General features: G+C 35.3%; 1 protein-coding gene across 10 annotated transcripts in view; it reads right to left on the bottom strand.

Moving 5' to 3' along the window:
• NIPBL (NIPBL cohesin loading factor) overlaps positions 1–22,160 on the bottom strand; it is a 153,707-nt gene that overhangs the window by 45,505 nt on the left and 86,042 nt on the right. For 8 of the 10 annotated variants that reach the window (XM_039709678.1, XM_039709677.1, XM_039709679.1 and 5 more), the window contains one exon: positions 9,209–10,729. The exons of 1 other annotated variant lie outside the window; for it this stretch is intronic. In XM_039709678.1, coding sequence (XP_039565612.1) covers positions 9,209–10,729 — 1,521 coding nt within the window. Of the gene's footprint in view, positions 1–9,208; positions 10,730–13,008; positions 13,265–22,160 lie in introns of those variants that run through there. One more of the 10 variants, XM_039709684.1, reaches the window with a different exon arrangement.

Raw genomic sequence — 22,160 nt, 5'->3', positions numbered from 1 at the left:
CCATAAATATTCCATATATTTCTGTTTCTGTGTGCTAATTATCTGCAATAAGCAAAAAAGTAGTTAATGAAAATTCGTATTTGTATCTTGATTTTAAAATGCACCTTTTCCAACTATGAATACATTATATGAAAGAACACACAAGGGTCTGAGAAGGGAATAATGTCACCTGTTTGGGGTGAGGATATGAATCTTCCCATTTCTTAGAGTTAAGAAATTGAAGTCTGACCACTGAATTTCTATACTAGAGAACTGTCACTCAACTTCATTTGGACATTACAAAAAACCCCTACTGACTCCAGCTCAATTTTGCCCTTTTCTTGCTCCTCTTTTGCTATAAAAGACATTACGTTCTACTGGACCTTTCTTATTTTGCTGATGACTAATATATCCAGTCTTGTTATTAATTCACAGAGACTAAGCTCACCTTCCATAAATATCCTGAGTATTTGATAAAGGATATTCCTCCCTTTGCTAATAAAAGCTTACATTCTTACTTTCGTCTTATGTTAGGCATATACGTGCAGGAAGAAAAGCAGTTTCTTTCTGGATTAGCTCAACCAACTTTGAAACCTGTGCTAAATGAAATAAAATATCCTTATTCTATAAGAAGAGTGCTGCTATCTTGTTAAATAGCCATGTCACTGTAGCTACAAAAGCAGAGACTCGAAGGTTAAATCTACTGCAAATTGTCAACAGATAAAGTTGTGTTTTAGATAAAGAATTAAAAGGAAAAAAAAAAGGACAGAAGTACTTCTCTCTGTTATAGGCTGTTTAGAAAATAAACATCCTTTTAAAATAGCTAACTATTGTTACAGCATAGCATTTAAGCACTGGAATGCAAATGGCCACATAAGCGTCTATAAACCCATAAAGACATTGTTGGTTAAAGCTGAAAAAACTTTGATTCTTTCTCAAGTGTGCAAATTTAATTGCATCATTTCCACCAGGTTCTCCCTTAAAATGCTCCAGTGTGTTCTTTATATGGTGCAGTGAGCCTATGTAGATAAGTTTGCTGCCCATCAGCTTCACACTTGTTAAAATAATTTTGTGCCTTGAACAGATTCAGGAACAGAAGGGGAAACACAGGGAAATCCCAGTAATTTTTATAGGTGAATTTAAGTTTTGAGGAGGACATATCTGCTTATATGATGGAAGTTCCACTTTTATCTCAATACCCTATTATCAGCTGAAAACCACATAATCAAATCAATACTGGTGAAAACAAACTGAGTAGGACATTTGCACTCTTTCGTCTCCCCTCTCCCCTTCACTGCTGTAAAGCTTACAGAAGGGTATACAGCTACCTCCTACAGAATGTACCCAAAAGGATATAACCCTCTACTGAGTGCCTTACCCTCATCTTTTGACTATATATATGAAGGGATAACTCCAGAGCTCACCTCACATTCAGTCATGCCAGAAAAAGAGTGGAGACTGAGATGCCCTCACCACCACCCAAGGGGCTGCACACACAGGAATTCTCTGCTTCAATAAATTAAGCAGGATGGAGAAAGGCAATGTTTGGGAGACGTATGTCCTACATTTCATGGAAGCTGCTCTAACGTATTTTTTAAAAACAATTCTTCCTCATATGCCCCGACAGTAGCACAAAGGAAAAGCTCCCAGCCTAAAAACAAAGGAGTTTCAGACTCCCTGCTTTTACTCCAGTCCTTAGCTCTGGCCTTGAAAGATGGGACCCAGACAGGCTGGTCAGAGAAGGATCTGGACATGGCAACAGAATAATTCCATGACACAACAGAGGTCATCATTAACCACAGCTAAGAAACACAGATTCAAAAATAATTTTACAATAGTACAAAATACTTAAGAAATAAAACTTTTAGAAGGAGGGAAGATATTTCAAAAGGGAATTCTGAAATACCTAGGCAGAGAGCAGGGGATATATCCAACACACACTCTCTCCTAAGATGCCAAGAGAACTCACATTTACATTGGCATCAATGATGTTCTCAAGCTGTATGATTGCTATAGGAACTTACTGCTGGCTTTATTGCTGACTTTTTGTCTGTATAGCAATTGATAAAAAGGAGGCTAGAGCAGCCTAGCTTTCCAAGATGCTGTACAAAAAACAAAGAGTACTCAGAATAAAAAGAAGCAAGGTTGGCAATTGAAATAAATATAATGCTGCACAAACTCCCTTGCTTTTATGAATTGGTGTTGGGGGAGTGCTTTTGAATTTTGCTGTCATTGTTTTTGAACATATGCATTAAAATTTAGGCCAACTCAATTTATTATTTTAAGAAGTTATGGTATTTTGTACAGTTGCAAAACCCAGCATGCAATTGTCTGTCAATGTGCTTCTATCAAAATTCCTTTCAGTACTCAAAAGGGGCTTACAAAAAAAGAGGGAGGGTGGCTTTTATTGGCAGATAGCAATAAGACAGGGGGGAATGATTTTAAAACAAAACAGGAGAGATTAATTTAGATGTTGGAAAGAAGTTCTTTACTGAGAGGGTGAGGTACTGGAACAAATAGCCCAGAAAGGTTGTGGATGCCCCATCCCTGGCAGTGTTCAAGGCCACGCTGGATGGGGTTCTGAGCACCTGATCCCAATGAAAGGTGCCCCTGCCCATGGCAGGGGGTTGAAATTACATGATCTTTAAGATAATTTCTAACCCAAACCATTTGTTGACCCTATAATGATTAATGGTTGGGATCTGAAATTTATGACTAATGTATTTTTCCAGCCATGTATTCTGGTTGCTTACTAGGCCTGAGACAAAAGACCTTAATTAAATAAAATCAGATTATTCCTCAGAATTTCTCTTCTTATAAAACAAAAACTTCTATTTAAGGAATAAAATACAACTAAAATGTCTGCAGAGAATAGGCAAACTAAAACCATTATTTTACATCTTATCTGTGACTTCTAAGCACATCAAGAATACTTGCTTATTTTTCTTACTATTGCATAGAAACATTCTCAGTCCTTATCACTGAAAATATTGTGTGAAGCTACTAGTTTTGCTTCTTCAAGATAACAATTACATAAGGAACGACAACAAAAGATTGCTGATGTTTTAGCTTTAAATATAAAATAGTACAGGAAAAAGCTCGGAAGAAAATTAAACAGAATGCATATTTAAAGAAAAGTTATTCAATGAAAACAACAGTTCAGTAATTTGAAAGACAAAAAAATGTTTCATACTCTTTTTTTTCTGTTTGCAGGTAGTATTCCCACAGAGCAAAAAATAAAGCCCAAATTTTAAGTAAAGGGTTTAAATTTTCCTACATGAAAAGAGTTACCTAGAAAGGTGACAATTTTCAGCAACAGAAAAGTTAATTCTCTAGAAGCAAATATGAAACTTTTTGGCACTTGTATTTAGTCAAATTTATCCTTTGGCTAGAAAAAAATTCAAGCCAAAAATTTCAAGCACATATCACAGCACATTAGCAAAGATCAATATCCACCTTCAGATCCTTAGACACACGAACAAGTCTGCATTGCATACTGTAATTGACATCAGACAAATTGCTGGGCCACATTTACACATTGCAATGCATTGCTGCAAAAATTATTTACTCAAAATAGCCTTTGCTATTCCCAGAAGCAAGAGGAACTCAATCAACCTTCAATGTCCATGAACCAAGAGCAGTTTCGGACTTTCAAGAAATTGTTCTGACAAATTAGGTAATAAACATGTATCACTTACATTTGCCAAAGTAATTTTTCAAAAATCAACTAATTAAACAATGCAATCCTAAATTTGCAAACAGACACAGCATCATATTTTAGATGAATCACAGTATAATGAAATTGATGGGTTGGGTCAAATTCATTGTTGCTGCTATGAATTCGATGTGACATACGTGAACTTCACTCTTCCTATCCAGAAAAATACTGTAGAAGCAAGAATCAAAATGTTTCTCTTAGTAGCAAAGTCTAAAGTAGGAAACAAATAGCAGGAAAGCAGCCACCAGGCAAGGCTCTGTGCTGAAAATGTCACCTCTCTTATCAGTAACAGATCAACATAAGGAATTACTCCAGTGTGCAGTGGCTGATTCCTGCTACGTACCAATACCAGCTTATCCAACATCTACTTCTGAAAAACCAGCACCAAAAATGAAGGCCCCAGAGAGTTTGTACAATGCCCACACAAATCCCAGCTACCTTCTGGAATGGGACAGACACACCATACCTTAAAATTCCCTGCAAGTAGGAGCAAAACCATTCCAGCCCAAAGCATGTTGGAGAAATCAGATCTTCCTAGACTTTAACAAGTTATATATAATGAGACATTTAACTAAACAATGCTTGGAATATTTTTCAAGATGTGAACCTTTTAATCCAGGAAAAAACCCCAAATAATCAGGGCTCAATGAACAAAGTGCATATTAAAGTGGGTCCTCTGCAAACCCAACAAGTATCTTGAAATACTTCTAATGGCACAAGGGTGAGCCAATCCCTCTTCTAGTCCAGTCATGATGAGAGGAGGTAGTCGTTAATATATCAGAAAAGAGGAAAAAACTGGAAGACTGTAGAACTCTTATAAAAGTCACAGCTGTTTTTCCATAATTACAATTAAATGTTAGTTTGACGAAGGTTTAAACATTTGAGCGGAGAAAAATCGTTATGAATTTTCTGCTGTAAATGCTGAAATACAGTATTTTTTTCATCTGAAATGTGGCATCATTTTCTACAGATCCACCTGGTGCTGCATCCATATGCAAGATGGTCAGCAGGTTACTACTCTGGCCTTGACACATGGAAATGCAGTTGCTACCAAGAACTTCAAGACAGGAATTTCAAATTCAAGATATATGGAACTGAGGACTTTCACAACGCTAACCTTTGCAAAAGCACAATATACGTGGCCTTGACACATGGAAATGCAGTTGCTACCAAGAACTTCAAGACAGGAACTGAGGACTTTCACAATGCTAACTTTTGCAAAAGCACAATATACAGGAAGCAAACTGAGTTTCAAACTTCTCCTTTCCCAAGGTAGTATGTTTTACTCCAGTTATTTCCTTGTGGCCCATCTGATTTAGGGGTTTCTGTCTCAGCATTAAGAAATTTTTATTTTGGAAACAAATTTGTGTGAACTCTAAAATCTGATGTGCTAACATCCATAACCCAATTTTGCCCTTATAGAATTCCTGTACATGTAGGATTCAAACAAGGTTTAGAACTGGTACTTCCTTTCTGCCCACCATTTTCATCTTTAACATTAAGCATCTTTAAGTATTTTGGCTACACTAACTAGAAATCAGTGAGAGGCATAACAAATTCACTCAACTGAGCCTACACAATCTGGATACAGCTTTTCATCCTGAAATACTCCCTTTCTTGTCACTACTAGAAGAAAACGGATTGCTGTTTTGCAAGTGAAACTATTTCCAACTGTGCTAGAACCCAAAGACAGACTGTCAAGTTAAACAAACACCAAATCAGAGTTACTACAGGCTCCGAAAAAGTCACCTGGAAGTAAAAACAAACAAACCAAAACCCCCAAACAAACCATGTAAGCAGAGAACACAGAAGAATCCAGAAGCATTGTTTTAGCGACACGGAGATGATTAAGCAGTAAGATTTTTAGCTGATCCTGTATGAAGAGCACCTTCAAAGAAATGTCAAGTCTTTACTCAAATTTCAGATCAGAGCAACAGGAAACATAGTATATTTAGGAAGATTTGTAGTGAGCAACAAAACCTTATGTCTTCAGTTCTGTGTTGTGAAGATCATTAAATCACACAACAATCTACAAAATGGAGGAATGGCATTCAGATCAGAAGTTCTTTTTTTTTCCCTTAAGACAACAAACTCCTTTAGGTGATATAGGAAGATCCGAAAGACACTTATTTTGCGAAGACAATCCTTTAAACATAGTATAAACCTACTCAGACATCTTGTACAGATAGACAACCTACAGACACCTTGTACAGTTTCTCTCATTACTTATACTTAACAAAGGAAAATTTGTCTTGTTCAGAATGTAGTAACCGTGAAGCTGCTAACAGCTCCCATCCCAACACAGCTGATCAGCATAGCTCTAAAAAAGCTGCAAGAGAAGGTGTTCACTGAAGCTCTGAAAAGAAAGGACAGCAAACATGACCTCCTCATTGAAGGCACAAGCTTAAAGGGAAAAGTTTCATGGGTCCCACAACAACATACATTTGCATTAAAACCAAGATAAAATGTTAAAATCAGACAAAGAAAATGCCACAGTTCATTCTGACCTGGACAAAATTGGCCACAAGACTTCACCACAAGACCCTGTAACAAAAATACTATGAAAAAACCCCATAATTTTCTTCTGAGATACACTGAATCTTTCAGACAAAAGCTCAATGATCAGGGGAGAGAGAGAATGAGAGCAAGAAAAATTACTTCTTCCTTTTAAATGCCTAAAGAGACTCTTGGATTGATTAAATACTGTGGCTATCCCTCCCATTCATAACTTGATAAAATTTCAAACATGTCTATACAATTTGGTGACAACATTACCTTGTCTTTTTGAAGTTCAATGCAAATAAAGTCATGATTTTAAAATTTAAAATTTTCTAAAACAATGCAAAAAATTGTATGGACTTTCAGTTTGCAAAAAATTGTAACTTCATGTGAGTCAGTTTTATTGAGTTTTGTAATGAATGGGAATTAGCCCCTTAAGACAGAACAACTATCTAAATGGTGTTTTGAACTAGCTGTACAACCGTATTTTAAACTGCATTTCAGAGAAATTATAGCAATGATGTTGTACATGACAAATCTAGGAGAAGACATTTTCTTGAGGAAGGGATGGATGAGAAAGCAAAAAAGAAAGGACAAGAGATACAAGGGTAATGAAATAAGAGAAAGTAAAATATACTAAGCTACATGGCATAAGAGGCATGTGAGAAGTTGAATAATGATGCTAAAAGGCAACACTGGAAAAGAATTGCTACAATCTACTAAGTAGTATAGGATGAACTAAAAGAAGACATATGAAAATTACAGATCCTAGCGTATTAAAAAGTTTATAACTAAAAATGGCACCAAGTAAAGCTGTGAACACTATTTCAACTGGATTGAGGACACTGTATCAGTGGCATGGATACATCTGCATCAGTTAGCTGTTGACAAATAGACTTTGCCTTACAAAGAGAGATAACTTTATAATATATGTATCTTTTCAAACACTGGAATTCACCTGGTTAATTAGCATAATGTGCTCTAGGAAGTAAGTTATCAGAAAAAAAAAAATACAGAACTAAATATACACATCAAAAATCTGTAGTTCAAAGACACTTTCTCCAAAATCTGACTGCTGAATACTCATAACATGATTTGTAAGATAAAAATAGTTACATTATTCTTTTCATGAAACCTGTTTCTAGTATCATTGTAAGAACCACATTCTGAATACAACTGCAAAAATACTCATATCAGATTTAAACCATTTTTCCCTGTAAAACGTGTCCCAAGTTACTTCAAAATGCAAGAAATGCAAGAAAATGATGAATTCAGAAAAAATTGCAGAAAAACATTGTAGAGAAATTATAAACCTAACGTTAAAATAAATGCATTGCTCATCTGTGACAGCTACTAGAATCACACCAAAAGTGATTAAAACCTTTACACATTACTAGCATTCTACATACATAACGACATATACAGACTACAAGAAAAAAGTAATTCAGAAACATTTTGGAAAGCATACATGCACTGCCTATTGTTCAGAAGCTTTGTAAGAAACTGATTTTCTGCACATAAAAATGTGTGAATTCAAAATCTATCCTACTGAGACTAGACCTGAGTTCCATCAGAAAGTTTGTAGCATTTCCTATCAAGAACATAAGGGTTTCATCTGAAAGCTTCAGATTAAACTGAGAGCAAAGACATCATAATTTTATGGCTAACTCTAGATACCTCTTATTTGAAATTGAAATTTTGCCTCTTTTGAACTTCAGAAAGGAACAGGAATAATGTTCTTACTTCCAGGACAAATAGAAATCCCTAACAAGGAGGCTAATATTTTACAAATATGTAAAATACATCACAAATTATTATTAAGGCTTTTTAGAGTTAATATAAACTGGTTAGTAGATAGAAAACAGGCATAGCATGAAATTAATGATACAGAAAACATCTCTTTACAGGTGCACATAAAATAGTCATACATTCATGAAGATGATTTCTACATAATTTCTTACCAGATTAGCTATGTAAGAAAATGTTTTCATCTTGAATTCATTATACACCTGGAAATGGATTTATACATCATCCTGCATACAGCTGTAAACCCCTTCTCTGGCTTTTGTCTGTATATTTTAAGACACAACAACTCTATAAACACAACTATATAAGAAATTTAAATTCTTTAATGTTAAATGTTAGAAAAAGGAAACCTGACCAGTAAGTAATACTGATTTCAGTGTGAAATCATCTACTTCAGTCTGAAACCAAAGAAGCCAAAATGAAAGCACCAAGCAAACAAGGATCTTATTTTAAAAAAGTGTAAAATCTGCAAAAGAGACAATCAGTTAAATATCAAACCTACAAGCTACTCTAAATTATTTCCTGTCCATATTACTAATTTCAAAATGCTAGCTAATAGTTCAGCTCTCTTCTTTCTGCATAGAACAGACACTAGAGACAATGATATAAGAAGTCTCCTACAGACCAAACCTTTTTCTAACTTACTGTCACAAACTCTCAAGTATGGGATCTCCTCAACTGATTTGTATCTACAGTGTTAAAGAGGTAGATGGGACTCTGCAACTATGTTCTTACTACCACCATGTCAAAACATGCTTTGGAAAAACCCATTTCACTTCAAATTAAATACAAAAAGAATCTTAGGGCTTGCATACTTAGTATTTCCCATCATTCCAGCTACAATATTTATAGTAGTGGCAGTCCTTTATATAGACACAGCTAAACCAGGTAAAATTATACACACAACAGTTACATTTCACCAGATAAATTAATATATAAAACTAATGCAGCTGAAGAACATCTTAAGACCACTTCAGTGTTGCCAGATTAAGTACTTGTACTGTAGAAATAAATAATTTCAGGTACATTTGCAGCAAGATTTCTGATAATGACAAGTCCTTAGATGAGTTTCACTTTATTTCTCACCATACAAGCAAGCATATAAACTATCAAATGTTTGCATTTAATTTCTAACAGCGGAAGTAGAAAATCTACAAGAACTCAAATGTAAAAGATATAATGCAATTAATATTAAATCAATCTTACCTTTATTAGGTTTGGATGACTTGTTCTTGTTAGGTTTAAAACAAGAGCCCCTTGATTTATCTTCTCTGTCCTTAATAAATTTCTGTACATCATCCAAAGAAAGCTTTTGAAGGACAACTACAGGCTTAGCTCCTTTATTTAGGTCTTCAACTAGCCCAATCTTCTCTACTTTGTCTTTATGTTCACCTCTAAATTCAGTTTTCCTTGACTCCTGAGTAACATTGCCATCTTTATCACGCTTGATTTTTGGAATGACAAAATGTTTCAATGCACCAGATCTTGCCCCCAACAAATAACTGGGAAACTCTGCTTTATTGTCACCATGTGCTTTATTACTATCTACTTTACTCTTATTACCATCTGTCCTTCGTTCATCCTTGCTGTTTGGTGACTTAAAACCAGGTTTATCAGGTCTTGATTTGCTAGAATCCCCTTTACCTTCCTGTTTAATACGAGGGCTGTCTGGCCTTGATTTCTGATCCCCAGAAGAAAACCTTGAATCACCAGACTCATGCCTATATTTCCTTTCAAATTTCTCAGGTTTTGAACCATCAGATTTAAGACCATGCTTAGAATCATGTTCATTTTTGTTTGAGGATCTCAAATATTCAGGCCTTCTGATCTTGGATGGATCTCCTCTGTATCTCTCTGACTCCGCCCTGTCCTCAGATCTTTGTTTAAGGCTATCATGGTCACGCCTTGGTGGATCAGAAACTGAGCGTCCATCAGGCCTCGGTTTTGTTGGATCAGGCCGACCTTCAGGTTTCATCCTTGAAGGATCAGATTTCACCTCTAGTTTGTGCCTAGATATTTCAATTTTCTTGTCTGACAAAGGTTTACTGGAGTCCCTCCTATTATCATGTTTGTGTTTAGGTGTTTCAGGCCTCGCTTCACTCTTCTGTTTTGGTGTTTCAGGTCTGCCTTCACTCTTCTGTTTTGGCGTTTCTGGCCTTTGCCGTATTTCCTGTTTGCCATTATTTTGTTTTCCCTCATTTTGTTTCATCTCCATTTGCCTGCTCTCATTTTGTTTCAATTCTGTCTGTCTGTTCTCATTTTGTTTCATTTCCATTTGTCTGCTTTCATGTTTCACTTCTAACTGCTTGCTCTCATTGTATTTACTTTCCAACCGTCTGCTCTCATTTTGCTGGAATTCCATTTGTCTGTTTTCATTTTGCTGGATATCTGTCTTTTGACTTTCAAAGTCTGACTTTTTCCTGAAAATTTCTGGATGGTTTTCAGGTTTAAATTTAAGAACTCCAACAGTGTCTTCTTGGGGAACACACACAAACCCGTCATTATACTGTTTAATTTCTTCAGGTTTTTTGATGGTGTCCAAATCCTGAGTTACTGCTGCCTGAGAGTCTGCTCTTCCTGCTTGCTGCAGATCAATACTAACCATCAGTGCTGGCCGTGCCCCATTTCCTGCAGAACCTGTCTCCTGAGAAGCTGCTCTATTTCCTCCAGTAGCACCTCCAGCCTCTGGTGGTTTGTTTTCTTGTTTTCGCTTCTTTAGAGGCTTATCTGCAAGTTAAAAAAGAAAAAAAATCACAAATTATATATAAAAACTGATAAATGTTCAGTGAAGTAAGTCCATTCCCTTCCACTCCCACAATGAATCCTCCACAACATGGATGTGCACACAAAATCCACTGAATTTAAAAGCAAGAATAGGACTTCTCTAACTAACACTTTTTCATGTATTCAGACTACCATTCATTGTCCGTCTCCCACAAATGCCAGCTAATCATTAAAAAAACCCTCCCTCAAAACATAAGAAATCAAAGGTCCTGTATCATTCCCAAGAGAATCACCTAATAAAGCAGCTGGAATACATAAGGACCAAAAAAACCCACCCCATTTAAAAAAACCCCAAACTACTCAATTACACTTGAGGCAGAAGTCTGAAAAGTCAAAGTTAGGGTGCAGCTCCACAACTAGTTTTTGAGGAATACTACTAGAGAAGATACCTTCTGCAGATCTAACCTGCTTTATTATGCAAGTACTAAGCAAGGATCTGCAATGATTATGACAGAGGTTTTCCCTACTTGGTTCAGTGTATCAGCTGGACTTCACACATATTTTAGTCAGGGAACACACAAACAATGAACAAAACTGATAAAAGTAACTGTTCCCCCCCTCCATGCTTCTCTTTGAAATAAAGCATTAAACCAAGGGTTGTAGTCTCTACCTTAACACATGCATATTAGGTGGGGGACCACTATACACTTAAAAATCTGAGTAATTTTCCCTTTGCAATTATAATGCTTTTTATAGAGGAAACACAAAGTGTAGTGATAATTTTTTTGTCAAGAACCTGACTCTGCAATAAGCCTTTCAGTTTATACAAAAAAATTAGGAACAGAATACAGGAAAATTAAGCCAACCACCTGCAATTTGGCAGAATTTACAGCAATGAGAAGCACATGGAAGTATCCAAAAGAGTATATTCTACCCATATAAAATGATAACCCATTTATATTACCAACACAGAACTCTAAACTAAAAATAATTTCTGCCATGCAAACTAGATGCTCTTCCTGCACTAAAGCTTAGATTCTAACTTCTCAACTACCACTGCATAATTTGATGAAAAAAAAATACTTTCTCTGTAATCAGGGAATACATTGTAAGTCTAAGGAATTACTAAACATAGATCTATTGCTGAAATGCCTAGACCACAAATGCAAAGCAAGAAAAATACCTTACTTTGTGCCTAGGTTTGTTGTGCCTTATTACCAGATGCAATGAACCAGCTCTTCCACTCAGAGCAGGTGAATGAACAGTAAGGAGGATGCAATCAAGAAATAGGGAAATAAATGTCAATTAAAAAACCCACACAGTCCTCTGGAACTGTAAACCAGAATCACAATATATGAATTCCAATTTCTTGTAAATTTTTAGAAGATTCTTCTTTAGAAATACTTTCAAGGATCACCTCCAAAATTAAAATTAGGTCACAATAACAAGCAGTAACATGGTCAGTTCCAGTGATATGAACAGGTTTTTTTTTCCCTATCATTTTAATCCTCAAATCTATTTGGATATCTCTAACTTTCTAAAACTCAAAAATTTTGTACAAGATTTAATGACTGGAAGACAGTAAAGACAGGTACAATAAACTCCATGCAGAAACTGATCAACTGCAAATAAAGAATTTTGCAAAGCCCAATAGAAGCCTGTAGGAATGAATGCCCACTTTATGATAGATATGTGCAGCAAAATCGAGTTTCCAAATCAAAGATGCAGCTTTTTAGCATGGAGATTTTTGCTTTTTCTATGCTACAGCAATGGCTGGATTCATATGAGGACTTACACAGATGAATTTTTCTTCACTACGGATTAGAACAAATATACATACATCCACACACATTGTTACCTTACTTCTCAATTAAAACCCTTTACATTTTGAAATCTAAGTTCAGAAACATGTGTACTTATGAGAAAGTTGGTCAGCCTTGTCATTTTAATCCAGAAATGCCAGGCACACTGAAAAAGGTCCTGAAAAGCTCGGATGGTGATCTAACAATAGTCTTTAAGATGTTACTGTTATTCATGATCTGCCCCATTTCTTTAACTGAAGTTACCATCTGTAGCAGAAGGGATCATGCATTCATATTTCCATAACTACTGTCTAATGCATCACCATAAGGCACTAGTGAAGGTGGTTAGCATTAACCCAACAGGCTGAATGATTCAGCTTTAAGCAAGAAAATGCTTTCCTCTCTTATGCCTACTATAGGAGCAGATGGCCACGAGCTGTGATGCCTTAGACAGCTGCAGCTGGATCAACCAAAACTCACCTTTCAGAGCCCTCACGCTGAAGGCACCAAGAACAAACAACCAAAACAATTCAAGTAGGGCAAATTTTCTTGCTTGGACTTCTGTAACTGACCAGGCTCAAGATGCTGCTGCTCATCCAAAATGCTTCATCATCCAAAATGTCAAATTTTAAGTTGAGAACACATAAGTAGATGATCACATCACAACTTGGTACACATATTCCCTCTAAATACATAGCTCTTCTGATGCACATTCTTCATTGATCTTGGCATTAGAATACTGATGTTTTAGGAACTTGACATCTTGCCTGAGAAGAAAGGGTAGTTTCTTCGTAGTTTTATTTTCTTAGATGGCAAGGTGATGGCAGACAGAGTTACAGATCACTCACAGATTTCTTCTTATTTCCAGTACATCTTGAAAGTGAGCCTCAAAACTAGACTCTATCATTACCACTTTGCCTCTATGAGATTCTGCATGTAGGACTAAAAAAGCTGTTCTAAGCACAAGAAAACATCCAGTTGAACTAGGGCAAAAAGGATGAATACATAGTACCACTGCCTTCATAAAGCATAATGAAAAAAACTCCATCAAATAAGTATAAAAACTTTTTAAGTTGACATAATAGCTAAAAAAATTTGAAAGCTGAAACATACCACCGGGTTCTGAGGGCTTCATAAAATCTTGAACTCACTTTCAGCTATACAAGAATTAAGAGTAAGTGAGGTAAGAAGAGAGTAGTGAACCTCTAAAAGCAGATGTCTTCAGATCTTCTCTTTTACAGTTGAATATATGCAAGTTTGCATTTAGATTCTTCGTTAAGTCATGAGTCCCAAAATGAACAGATGAAGTTTTACAATATCAATTGAAATATACTTCATATCCTTTAAGGCATCAGTATTCAAAATTCATTCAATAGAGAGTAGCATTTTTTGGGGGGAAAAATACAGGGATCTAGGACTTCACCAAAATATCAGACTAATATCTTTCTTTGAAATCTTACAGACCTAGATCTGAAGCTTGTTTCAGTTCCAAATATACTGGCTCACAATCTCTTTAGTCCAACAAAGTGCGATCAGGATGTTTTTGCTCCTTTCTTTGTAACAGTTTTCGTAGTAAAAGGAGTATATATTAAGTTACAGAAGAGCTTTCTAATTACATTAATGATTTGGTATACTAGTTCATTGTATTCAGATTATTTCAAAACAATTATTCACTTCACCTTTCTCTGAGGTTGTAGATATACTCAAAATCTACCTACTTTTTTCAATTCTTTTAACAAATTTATTGTTGTTCAGAGAACAGTTACTCTATGTATGAATCCTTCTGACTTAGAAAATTTATAAGAATGTTCTCTCTACCTTGCAACATGCTCACTAAAAGGCAGAACTTTGGAACTCAAAGCAAGATCATAAACTACACTATACTAAAAAATAGTCAAGCTGTTCTATCAAAAGAAATCATTCACCATATCACAGAAACAAAACATTACTGGAACCACAAGCTTGACATGGAAAAAAAAAATAGCTGGATTTCCAAGTGGTACTCTCCCACCAATCCTCTTACGAACAGTATTCCTGGAGAGAAGGTTATGGCCTTCATCTTTGGAAATATTGGCGTATCGAAGTTATGAGTACTTTAAATTTAGAATTTAATTAATTACTGTGGAATCTTTGTGCAAAGAACCACATTGCACTGAAATAACCACAGACATCATGAGATAAATTTCTGCTGAAACTACAAGGCAATCATGATTCGAAGACCATTCATCCTGAAAATAGATATGCTTGGAAGCTGAGGAAGTGTTAGAAGCAGAAGGTGGACAAGGAGAGCTGTATTATAAAAGTGTATCTCTATTCTTTTACTCACCCTGGAATCTTTCCAAAGCAACAGTCAAGATACCATTAGCACTGAAACCCTCTATGTTACTGCTTCCTTGCAAGTCTGATGATTACCTTAAATCCTAGAATAAACACTTTAAACAACTGAGTATAATTGGACGATACTCAGTTCTACAACTGCTTGATCTATCAAATTGAAAATGGGCCTTTCGTAAATATCTATGAAAAGGTAACAAGTCTAAATAATAACCATTAGCATGGTTGCTAAGCTTTCTTTTAGCAGAATGGTAACACTTCCCTCTATTAATACTGTTTGGTATACTTATAAAAAGACATAACAGATAAAATTTTTGCTTCCCCATGTAGCACTCTGCAAGGGAGTCAGTGGAAGACTTCCTAATCAAAATGGTTAAATGTGAATGTTCTCCTCTTCACGGACACAAAAAAGATTGATCCTCTATGTTGAATTCTAGATGAACGATTTAAATAGTAATTGAAAGTATAAATTTTCTTTTTGCAAAGAATAAGCTTTAAGAGTTTTACATCTTTAAACTTCTAACTCTTCCAATCTCTCATATCAGAAATTACTGGGGTATGCTTCCACTCATCTGAAATAGCACTTATTTGATTATATCACAAATTAACAAATTTAACTCAAATATACTAGTCCTAAGAGGTTATTACATATTGTCAAACCTTCTATTTTTTAACAACATCAGAGGTAAGTGAGAAAGAGGCCAATTATAAGCTGATTTTATTTAAGCTAGAAATCAAGATTAGAAATTTTTGACAAATGACACATAGTCAAATGTTCAAATAACAAACATATGTCTACTGCTAACTATTTACTTTTCTTAGTTATTTTTCACAGATCTCGTTGAAGCTGCCTGTCCCCCCAGCTAACAGTGCTCTGTAGATCACAAGAATCTAGTCTGTATACAAGGAATCTTTAAAATTACTTCAATGGACAACTTATCAGTGGAGTTAGGACAAAAATCCATTCTTTTTAGTTCCTAAATGTATGCACAACCCATATAAGTTTGTTTCCATGTGACTTCCCCTCAAAGTCTTATGCCAACTGGAAAAAAGAATTGAACAACAGAACAGAAACATTCCGTTCTGCAGAAGAGATTTCCACACTACTAGCTCTTCCCCTTGAAGGAGAGATGCAGCCAACACAGGGCACAGATCTTATTCTCACTACTTCCTCCCTTACAGAAGAAATAAGAAAGTACAGTAATGAACCTCATATAGGAAGCTTTATAGAATGGTGCATAATTCCAAAAATCTGTGAAGACACCAGAGGACGTTCAACTGCTGCAGTTCAAATAAAGGGACTTGCAAGACTCAGAACAGAAACACCGGCTACTCTTTAGCAACCTGTTAAAAGACTTGATCAAATTTCTGTTCATTGTCCAAAAAGGAAACTCCATCAGAAAGCTATCTAAACTCACTCAGTTTTAAACACAAAAAGGCTGCAGTGATTCCTGACATGTCTTAAGGTGTAGTAGACTTCATCAAAATTAAGACTCTGAAGTTTTGATTGTTTTCTTAAATATAGCAATAACACAATCATCATAGTGTCTTAAGAACCAGACAACCTTAAGAATACTTAAGTTTGTCTGGTTGCTCACTAATCTCTGTCAATTATAGTAATACAAAGAAAATGCTACACCAGGAAATAAAAAAATTGAACTGCAGAAAGGAATAATCAAATATCCACATTTGTTTACAGATTGGAAACTTTAACTTAAGCTCCCTGAATTTAATATTTCTTTCACAAACCACATGACTTTAGTTTATTTATGAGATAGATTTTTCAGCATAAACACTAGGTTTTACTCATGTGATTTTGTGCAAAATTACAGTTTTGTAAACCCAGAATATCTGAGCAAAACTTCAAGTGCACTTAGTTTGAAACAACCAGTGTAGTATCTAATTCCACAGGAAAAATGAAACTCTAACATCAGAATGAAAGCTCATAATTATCACAGCTAACATCACCCAATTAGATTGTAATTCATTTGTATAGACAGAAAACTTTAGAAATAAGCAATGACTTTCCCTTCACCCTTCCAACTGTTGATTTTCTTCTGCCTTGTACTCAAAAATATAATCAATTAACTAGATTAACATTTATATTCCATGACAATGAAAAAAACATTGTGTCTTCTTAAGTTGATGTCAGCATGAACTTAGTGACTGTGAACTACATAAAAGCTGGGCTTAAGCTCTTAATAGGGTTTATTAACTACTTGTGCCATTTCTTTATCAAGATTTAAATGCGTTATAAAGAAATGTCTGTCCCAGAATGTAAGTCATTATCGGGTTAATGGTATCATAAATTCTCTCATCCAACAGGTATAATCAAGGGTATTAATTATGCAAGGTATGCAATTAATATTGAATTTTCTAGTCTTAGTTTACAGGGTAGGCTGAAAAGAGGTTTCTTGCTAAACTGCTACACTTTAGTTATCTTCTATGCTGCTGTACATAAAGCACAACCCAGTATAAATAGGGTAATTTCGATTTCATTTTACATATGAGCACAAATAAAAATGCCATTAAATTATATGATCTTTTTTTTTTAAAGGTAGGATCATATAATTTGCAAAGTATATTAATCTTTTTAAAAATTGTAAAAGGAAGTAACTTTTCACAGACAGATGCAAACACTGTAACATTTCATTTCAATTCCTCTAATAGAACAGGAACTTCTTCCTCTTACTTTTCTTAAAACATGTCTGAATAGACACAAACACAGAATCTGTCCTTTATAGCACCTGGAGGCTGCAAAGCTGTGTTTTCTTGGAAGAGGTATATAGGGAGCCAGTTTCATCCATTATATCACACCACAAAATGCAGACCTAATGAAAACTTGTATACACAAAACACATGATACCCAAGTCTCACATTCTACTATACAGACACTCATTTATCTTTCACACTCTCTTTGCCTTATGTATTAATGACTGTAATCTGCAAGATCACTACACAAATTACTACTTGTAGCTCCATTTTTAAGGAAATAGGCCCCCTACAACATGTTTTTGGAAATGAATGCTAATATACTGGTTATAATTATACATTCCATCACTTCATTAATTAACTACATAAAATTAGCCATACACAAACTATTAATTCTTAATAGTATTCTTCTATAAGCTTCCTCTTTAGGGAATTTTATGGGGGAGATGGGTGATGGGGAGAAAGGGAGAGTAGCTGGGTAAGAACTTAAAAGGTAAGAGAAAAAGGTTACTTACCTATAACTGTAGTTTTGAGAGTTTTGCTCCGGCAGATTCACACTCTTGGGATGTGTGTCTCTGCTGCTAAGGGCTTGGAACGAACCAAAAAAAGGAAGGGCCCACAGCAGGCATCCAAATGCCCCCTAACTGATCCGATTATTGGAAATAAAGTTATTACAGTTTCACTTCTTCCTAATTCAAAGACTCCACAGTAAGATTCCAAAGAAGCGGGTAAAATGGATCCTCAGGGGTAAAATATATAGGGAAAAACACATATATACAAGTAGGTTTGTCTCATTAAAATTTTTTTTCTAATGCTTTTAAGCTTAAAAAAATATTAGCCTCCTAATGAAATGGTTAATGATTTGATTACTCTTCTCACAAATGCCAGAAAACAAATTTCTGCCTTTTACAAGCAGAATTCCTCAATCTGTTAAGACAGCTGTATTATACAAAAGTATCTTTGAAGAAGCCTAAAACCTAACTACACAGTTCTGTGTATGGAAGAGCACAGATTAAAATATAGCAAATATGAACAAAATAAAAAAGCTAAATCAATTTGCAAGAGAGTATCTGAAAGAGATGGGTTACTTCCTGGGATTTTATGTAATTTTCAAGGTTATCTTCTCTTTTTCGTGTTGCCAAAAGACTCTGAGCTTCTTTTAGCATTAGTATGTTAAATATTTTTGTTTCACAGTATTTGGAGGTTTTAGAAAAGCATGAAAGATCTCGATGCATAAATTTTGTATCTGTAAATAAATTCTGTAGCAGGTCTAAATCTTGGAAAATAAGAAGAACTTAATGTAATATTCTAGGAAAGGTTTAGTCTAAAAGTGATGGACTAACTTTGAACTACTCAACTACATACAAAAATAAGTAAGTTGTACCTGAACAGTGGCAAAGCGCAAGTTAATGCAAAGAACTGAGGTTATCAAAACGAAACTTCTCCCTCAACATTCCCATCTACCAAAAGGAAAAAAGATGACTGAGAACAACAGAAATTCCTAGGACAATATCTAAAACTTAATAGGATTTCCTCTAGCTTCTTGGAGTAGTCAACTCCAGAATGTGAATGAAGCACAATTTCAGTTAAGGGAACAAAACTGGTTCAGAATATAGACCCCTACTTGTTTCAAAAGCCTTCACTGCACCAAGTAGACTACTGGCAGTACTTAGAAGAGAAGAAAGTGTGAATTAAGTTTCACTACCTTTCTGAAGAAATTATATCATCAAAATATCACAATATAACCAGAGCAGAGGATGGTTTACCTGTCAATTGTTATGGAAAAAGTCAATTGACTTCTCCAAAATCCCTTTTGAATCACTTTTTTTCCAACTTGGATAATCTGAGTCTTGATAAATAATAGCTAGATCTATCGCTAATACTACACATTCTTTTAAAAGATAAGATATGATCTAGTATTGATTAACACATTTTATCTGATGAGGGTATAGAGGCCATTGTGAGGGGAGCAATGGAAACTGAAGAGCTGAGTTATGCCATGTTCCATGGACTATTTAGCAGTACTGAAGCGACTAAGTACAAGAGATGTATAAGAATGTAACTTTTGGTGCCAAATGCCTAGATCTTCAAAATCTCCTTTCACTAACAGAAACAGAAAAATTAGTTGTTAAATTAATCAATAGAGAGACTTTCTTGAGGATGAAGTAGGAAGAGGAGACGAACTCCTGCCCTTCCATACAGAGGACAAGGATGAAATCAACTTGTTAAACTTTGCACCTCTCTATCATGATATATGATGAGGACACAATCCACTTAATCCAAGAGCCAAGTAGCCCAAAAGGACAGAATTATAAAAACATAGCAGGAAGGAAGTTATATTATAAAATCACTTCTTACACATATCTGACACACAGTAGCTCAAATTTGTCAGATTTTGAATTAGTGATTTTTGCACTAAAGATTCCTTTTCATAAAGCAAAAGCATGAAAATCAGATTTCAGAAAGATAAGCTGCTTTTCAAAGAAGGCACTTCTGCAAAACCCTGTGTTAGCTCCTCTTCTGAAACTCAGACTGCTTCCCACTTTGAGAGACTTTGTTTGGTGGAAGCTAAACACTTTTAACAGCTTTATTAGAAACAATGATTTGTTACAGAAAGGAATATAATTACCACAAGGCTCCAGTCCCCATTTACCACCAGTAGCAAACAGAATAAAAGGACCTCAGCATTAAAAAAAAAACAAACCCCAGACCTCACCATTGCCTTAGATAAGGTGTATAATTTTTAGCAAGAATGTCCCCCCAAAATCTCTGCTGCTTCTCTGAAATAAACTCTTCCACACTATTAGTCCTTAGCCTCAGAAGAACATGTCCTATGCAACCAAACACTTACTGTTAAAAAGAAAGCATTTGAAAATCTGTGACGGAGTACAGAACTGTGGAAATTTCATGTCTAAAATAAAGGACAGAAGAGACCACTAATCTACTATCAAAACTGTTGAGTACCACTTCACTGAAAGTAATTTATGGAATCTGGTGTGAGTATACACAGAAAACACAGTATGGCTGTAATATGCATTCCCATGCCTCTGTTACAAAAGCAGTAAAGATGCTTTCATGCACGTTTTAGCATGCACTAGCATTTTGAGTAAGTTCTCTAAAGGGATGCTTGCTATTGCAAAGCATCAGCTGGCTCTAAGCATTCCCACTCTAATTAGACCAAACACTTGCTACATACCAAACTCTCTTCCTGATATAATGTGATCTGAAGTTACAGTACATGTACAAAAAAGCACAAATGCCAGGCTTTTGTATAAATACACTATGCAGCTTTGCAGAAATGAATTATAAATTTAGAAGTTACTGAATATGTTTCTAACAGACATATTCCTATAGGAACAATACAGGATGCTTCCTCTTGCAGCCTCACAAAACCAAACAGCTCTAACTAGAACAATTCCAGAATGTATCAGGTTGTAGACATAGCATAAATTTAGAAGCAATGGCAAAAGCATTACCAAAAAAATTAAGAACTATACTTCTCCAAGGTAACATCTTCAGGAAATCTGTTTCAAGACTGCTAAAAATCTTTCTACTAAATACTATGCAGTTATGGCTGAAACCTCAAGAGCCAGAATGAAAAAGTGAAAAGTGCTGCTGTCTATCATAGGGCAACTTAGCACAAGTGAATAAATAGTGATAATCTGTCCCAGTACAGGACAGCAATTCTTTTACCTGATTTATAGCAATAGTAGGAACTCAGGGAGATCTGAGACCTACCAGAGGATGCAGGTAAAGGGAACCATAAGGTCAGAATCTGTATTTGGGAAGATCTTTATTGACCAGCAGTAAACAGGAAAGGTCACAGTCAATAAAAATCACTCCTTTCCTCAAAACAAACAAATCAAGGCTCTGATCATGGATGTGTAATTATAAACTTTATAACTAATGGTCAAAATTTTCTGAAAGCCAAAACAAAACAGAAAGTCTGTTTTTAGTTTTGATCAAAGTGTTTGAAAGCTGCCGTGCATTTTTTCAGCTGTTTCTCAGGCAAAACAGGGTAGAGATTCTATTTAAAGTGTGTGGACACAAATGTAGCTTTTGAACTATTAGGCCACAAATCACAAGCTCTCTCCAACAATAAATTTAAAATTAATGGAAGAGATTCAAGCAAATAAACTAATTCTCCATCTCATTAAATTAAAGACAGCAGAGATCAGTAGAGATGTCTTTTGAGATGAGCACATCTTTTCTCCTTATATTCATAAACAGTTTTTGCTAAAAAGATTTGATTTAATTACCAAATAAGAAATATTTTAGAAGTTAAACCTTTTAGTACTGAAACCATGTTTACAAACACACACACACAAGCACAAATACACACAAACTCTCTCTTCCTTTCACCACCCACTCAGGCATCACTAAAAATAGTGGAAAACCACTTTGAACAGGGAGAAAATTTGCACCCTTTCTGCTGGTTAAAGACCCAAACTGTGTGCAAATTCATTCCATGCAAGTATGTCCACATGGGCCATTTCTACCTATGAACATCAAAATCAGAATTTTCACCACTTTCCATTCTGCAAGACTTTTCTTGAGAGTATCTAGTAAATTAGGATTATGCTACA

The sequence above is a fragment of the Passer montanus genome, unplaced genomic scaffold (genome assembly GCF_014805655.1).
Source record: "Passer montanus isolate IOZ18808 unplaced genomic scaffold, ASM1480565v1 scaffold22, whole genome shotgun sequence".
Lineage (NCBI taxonomy): Eukaryota > Metazoa > Chordata > Aves > Passeriformes > Passeridae > Passer > Passer montanus.
Note: the sequence above shows the minus strand (reverse complement) of the source record. Positions and strands in the feature narration are given on the sequence as shown.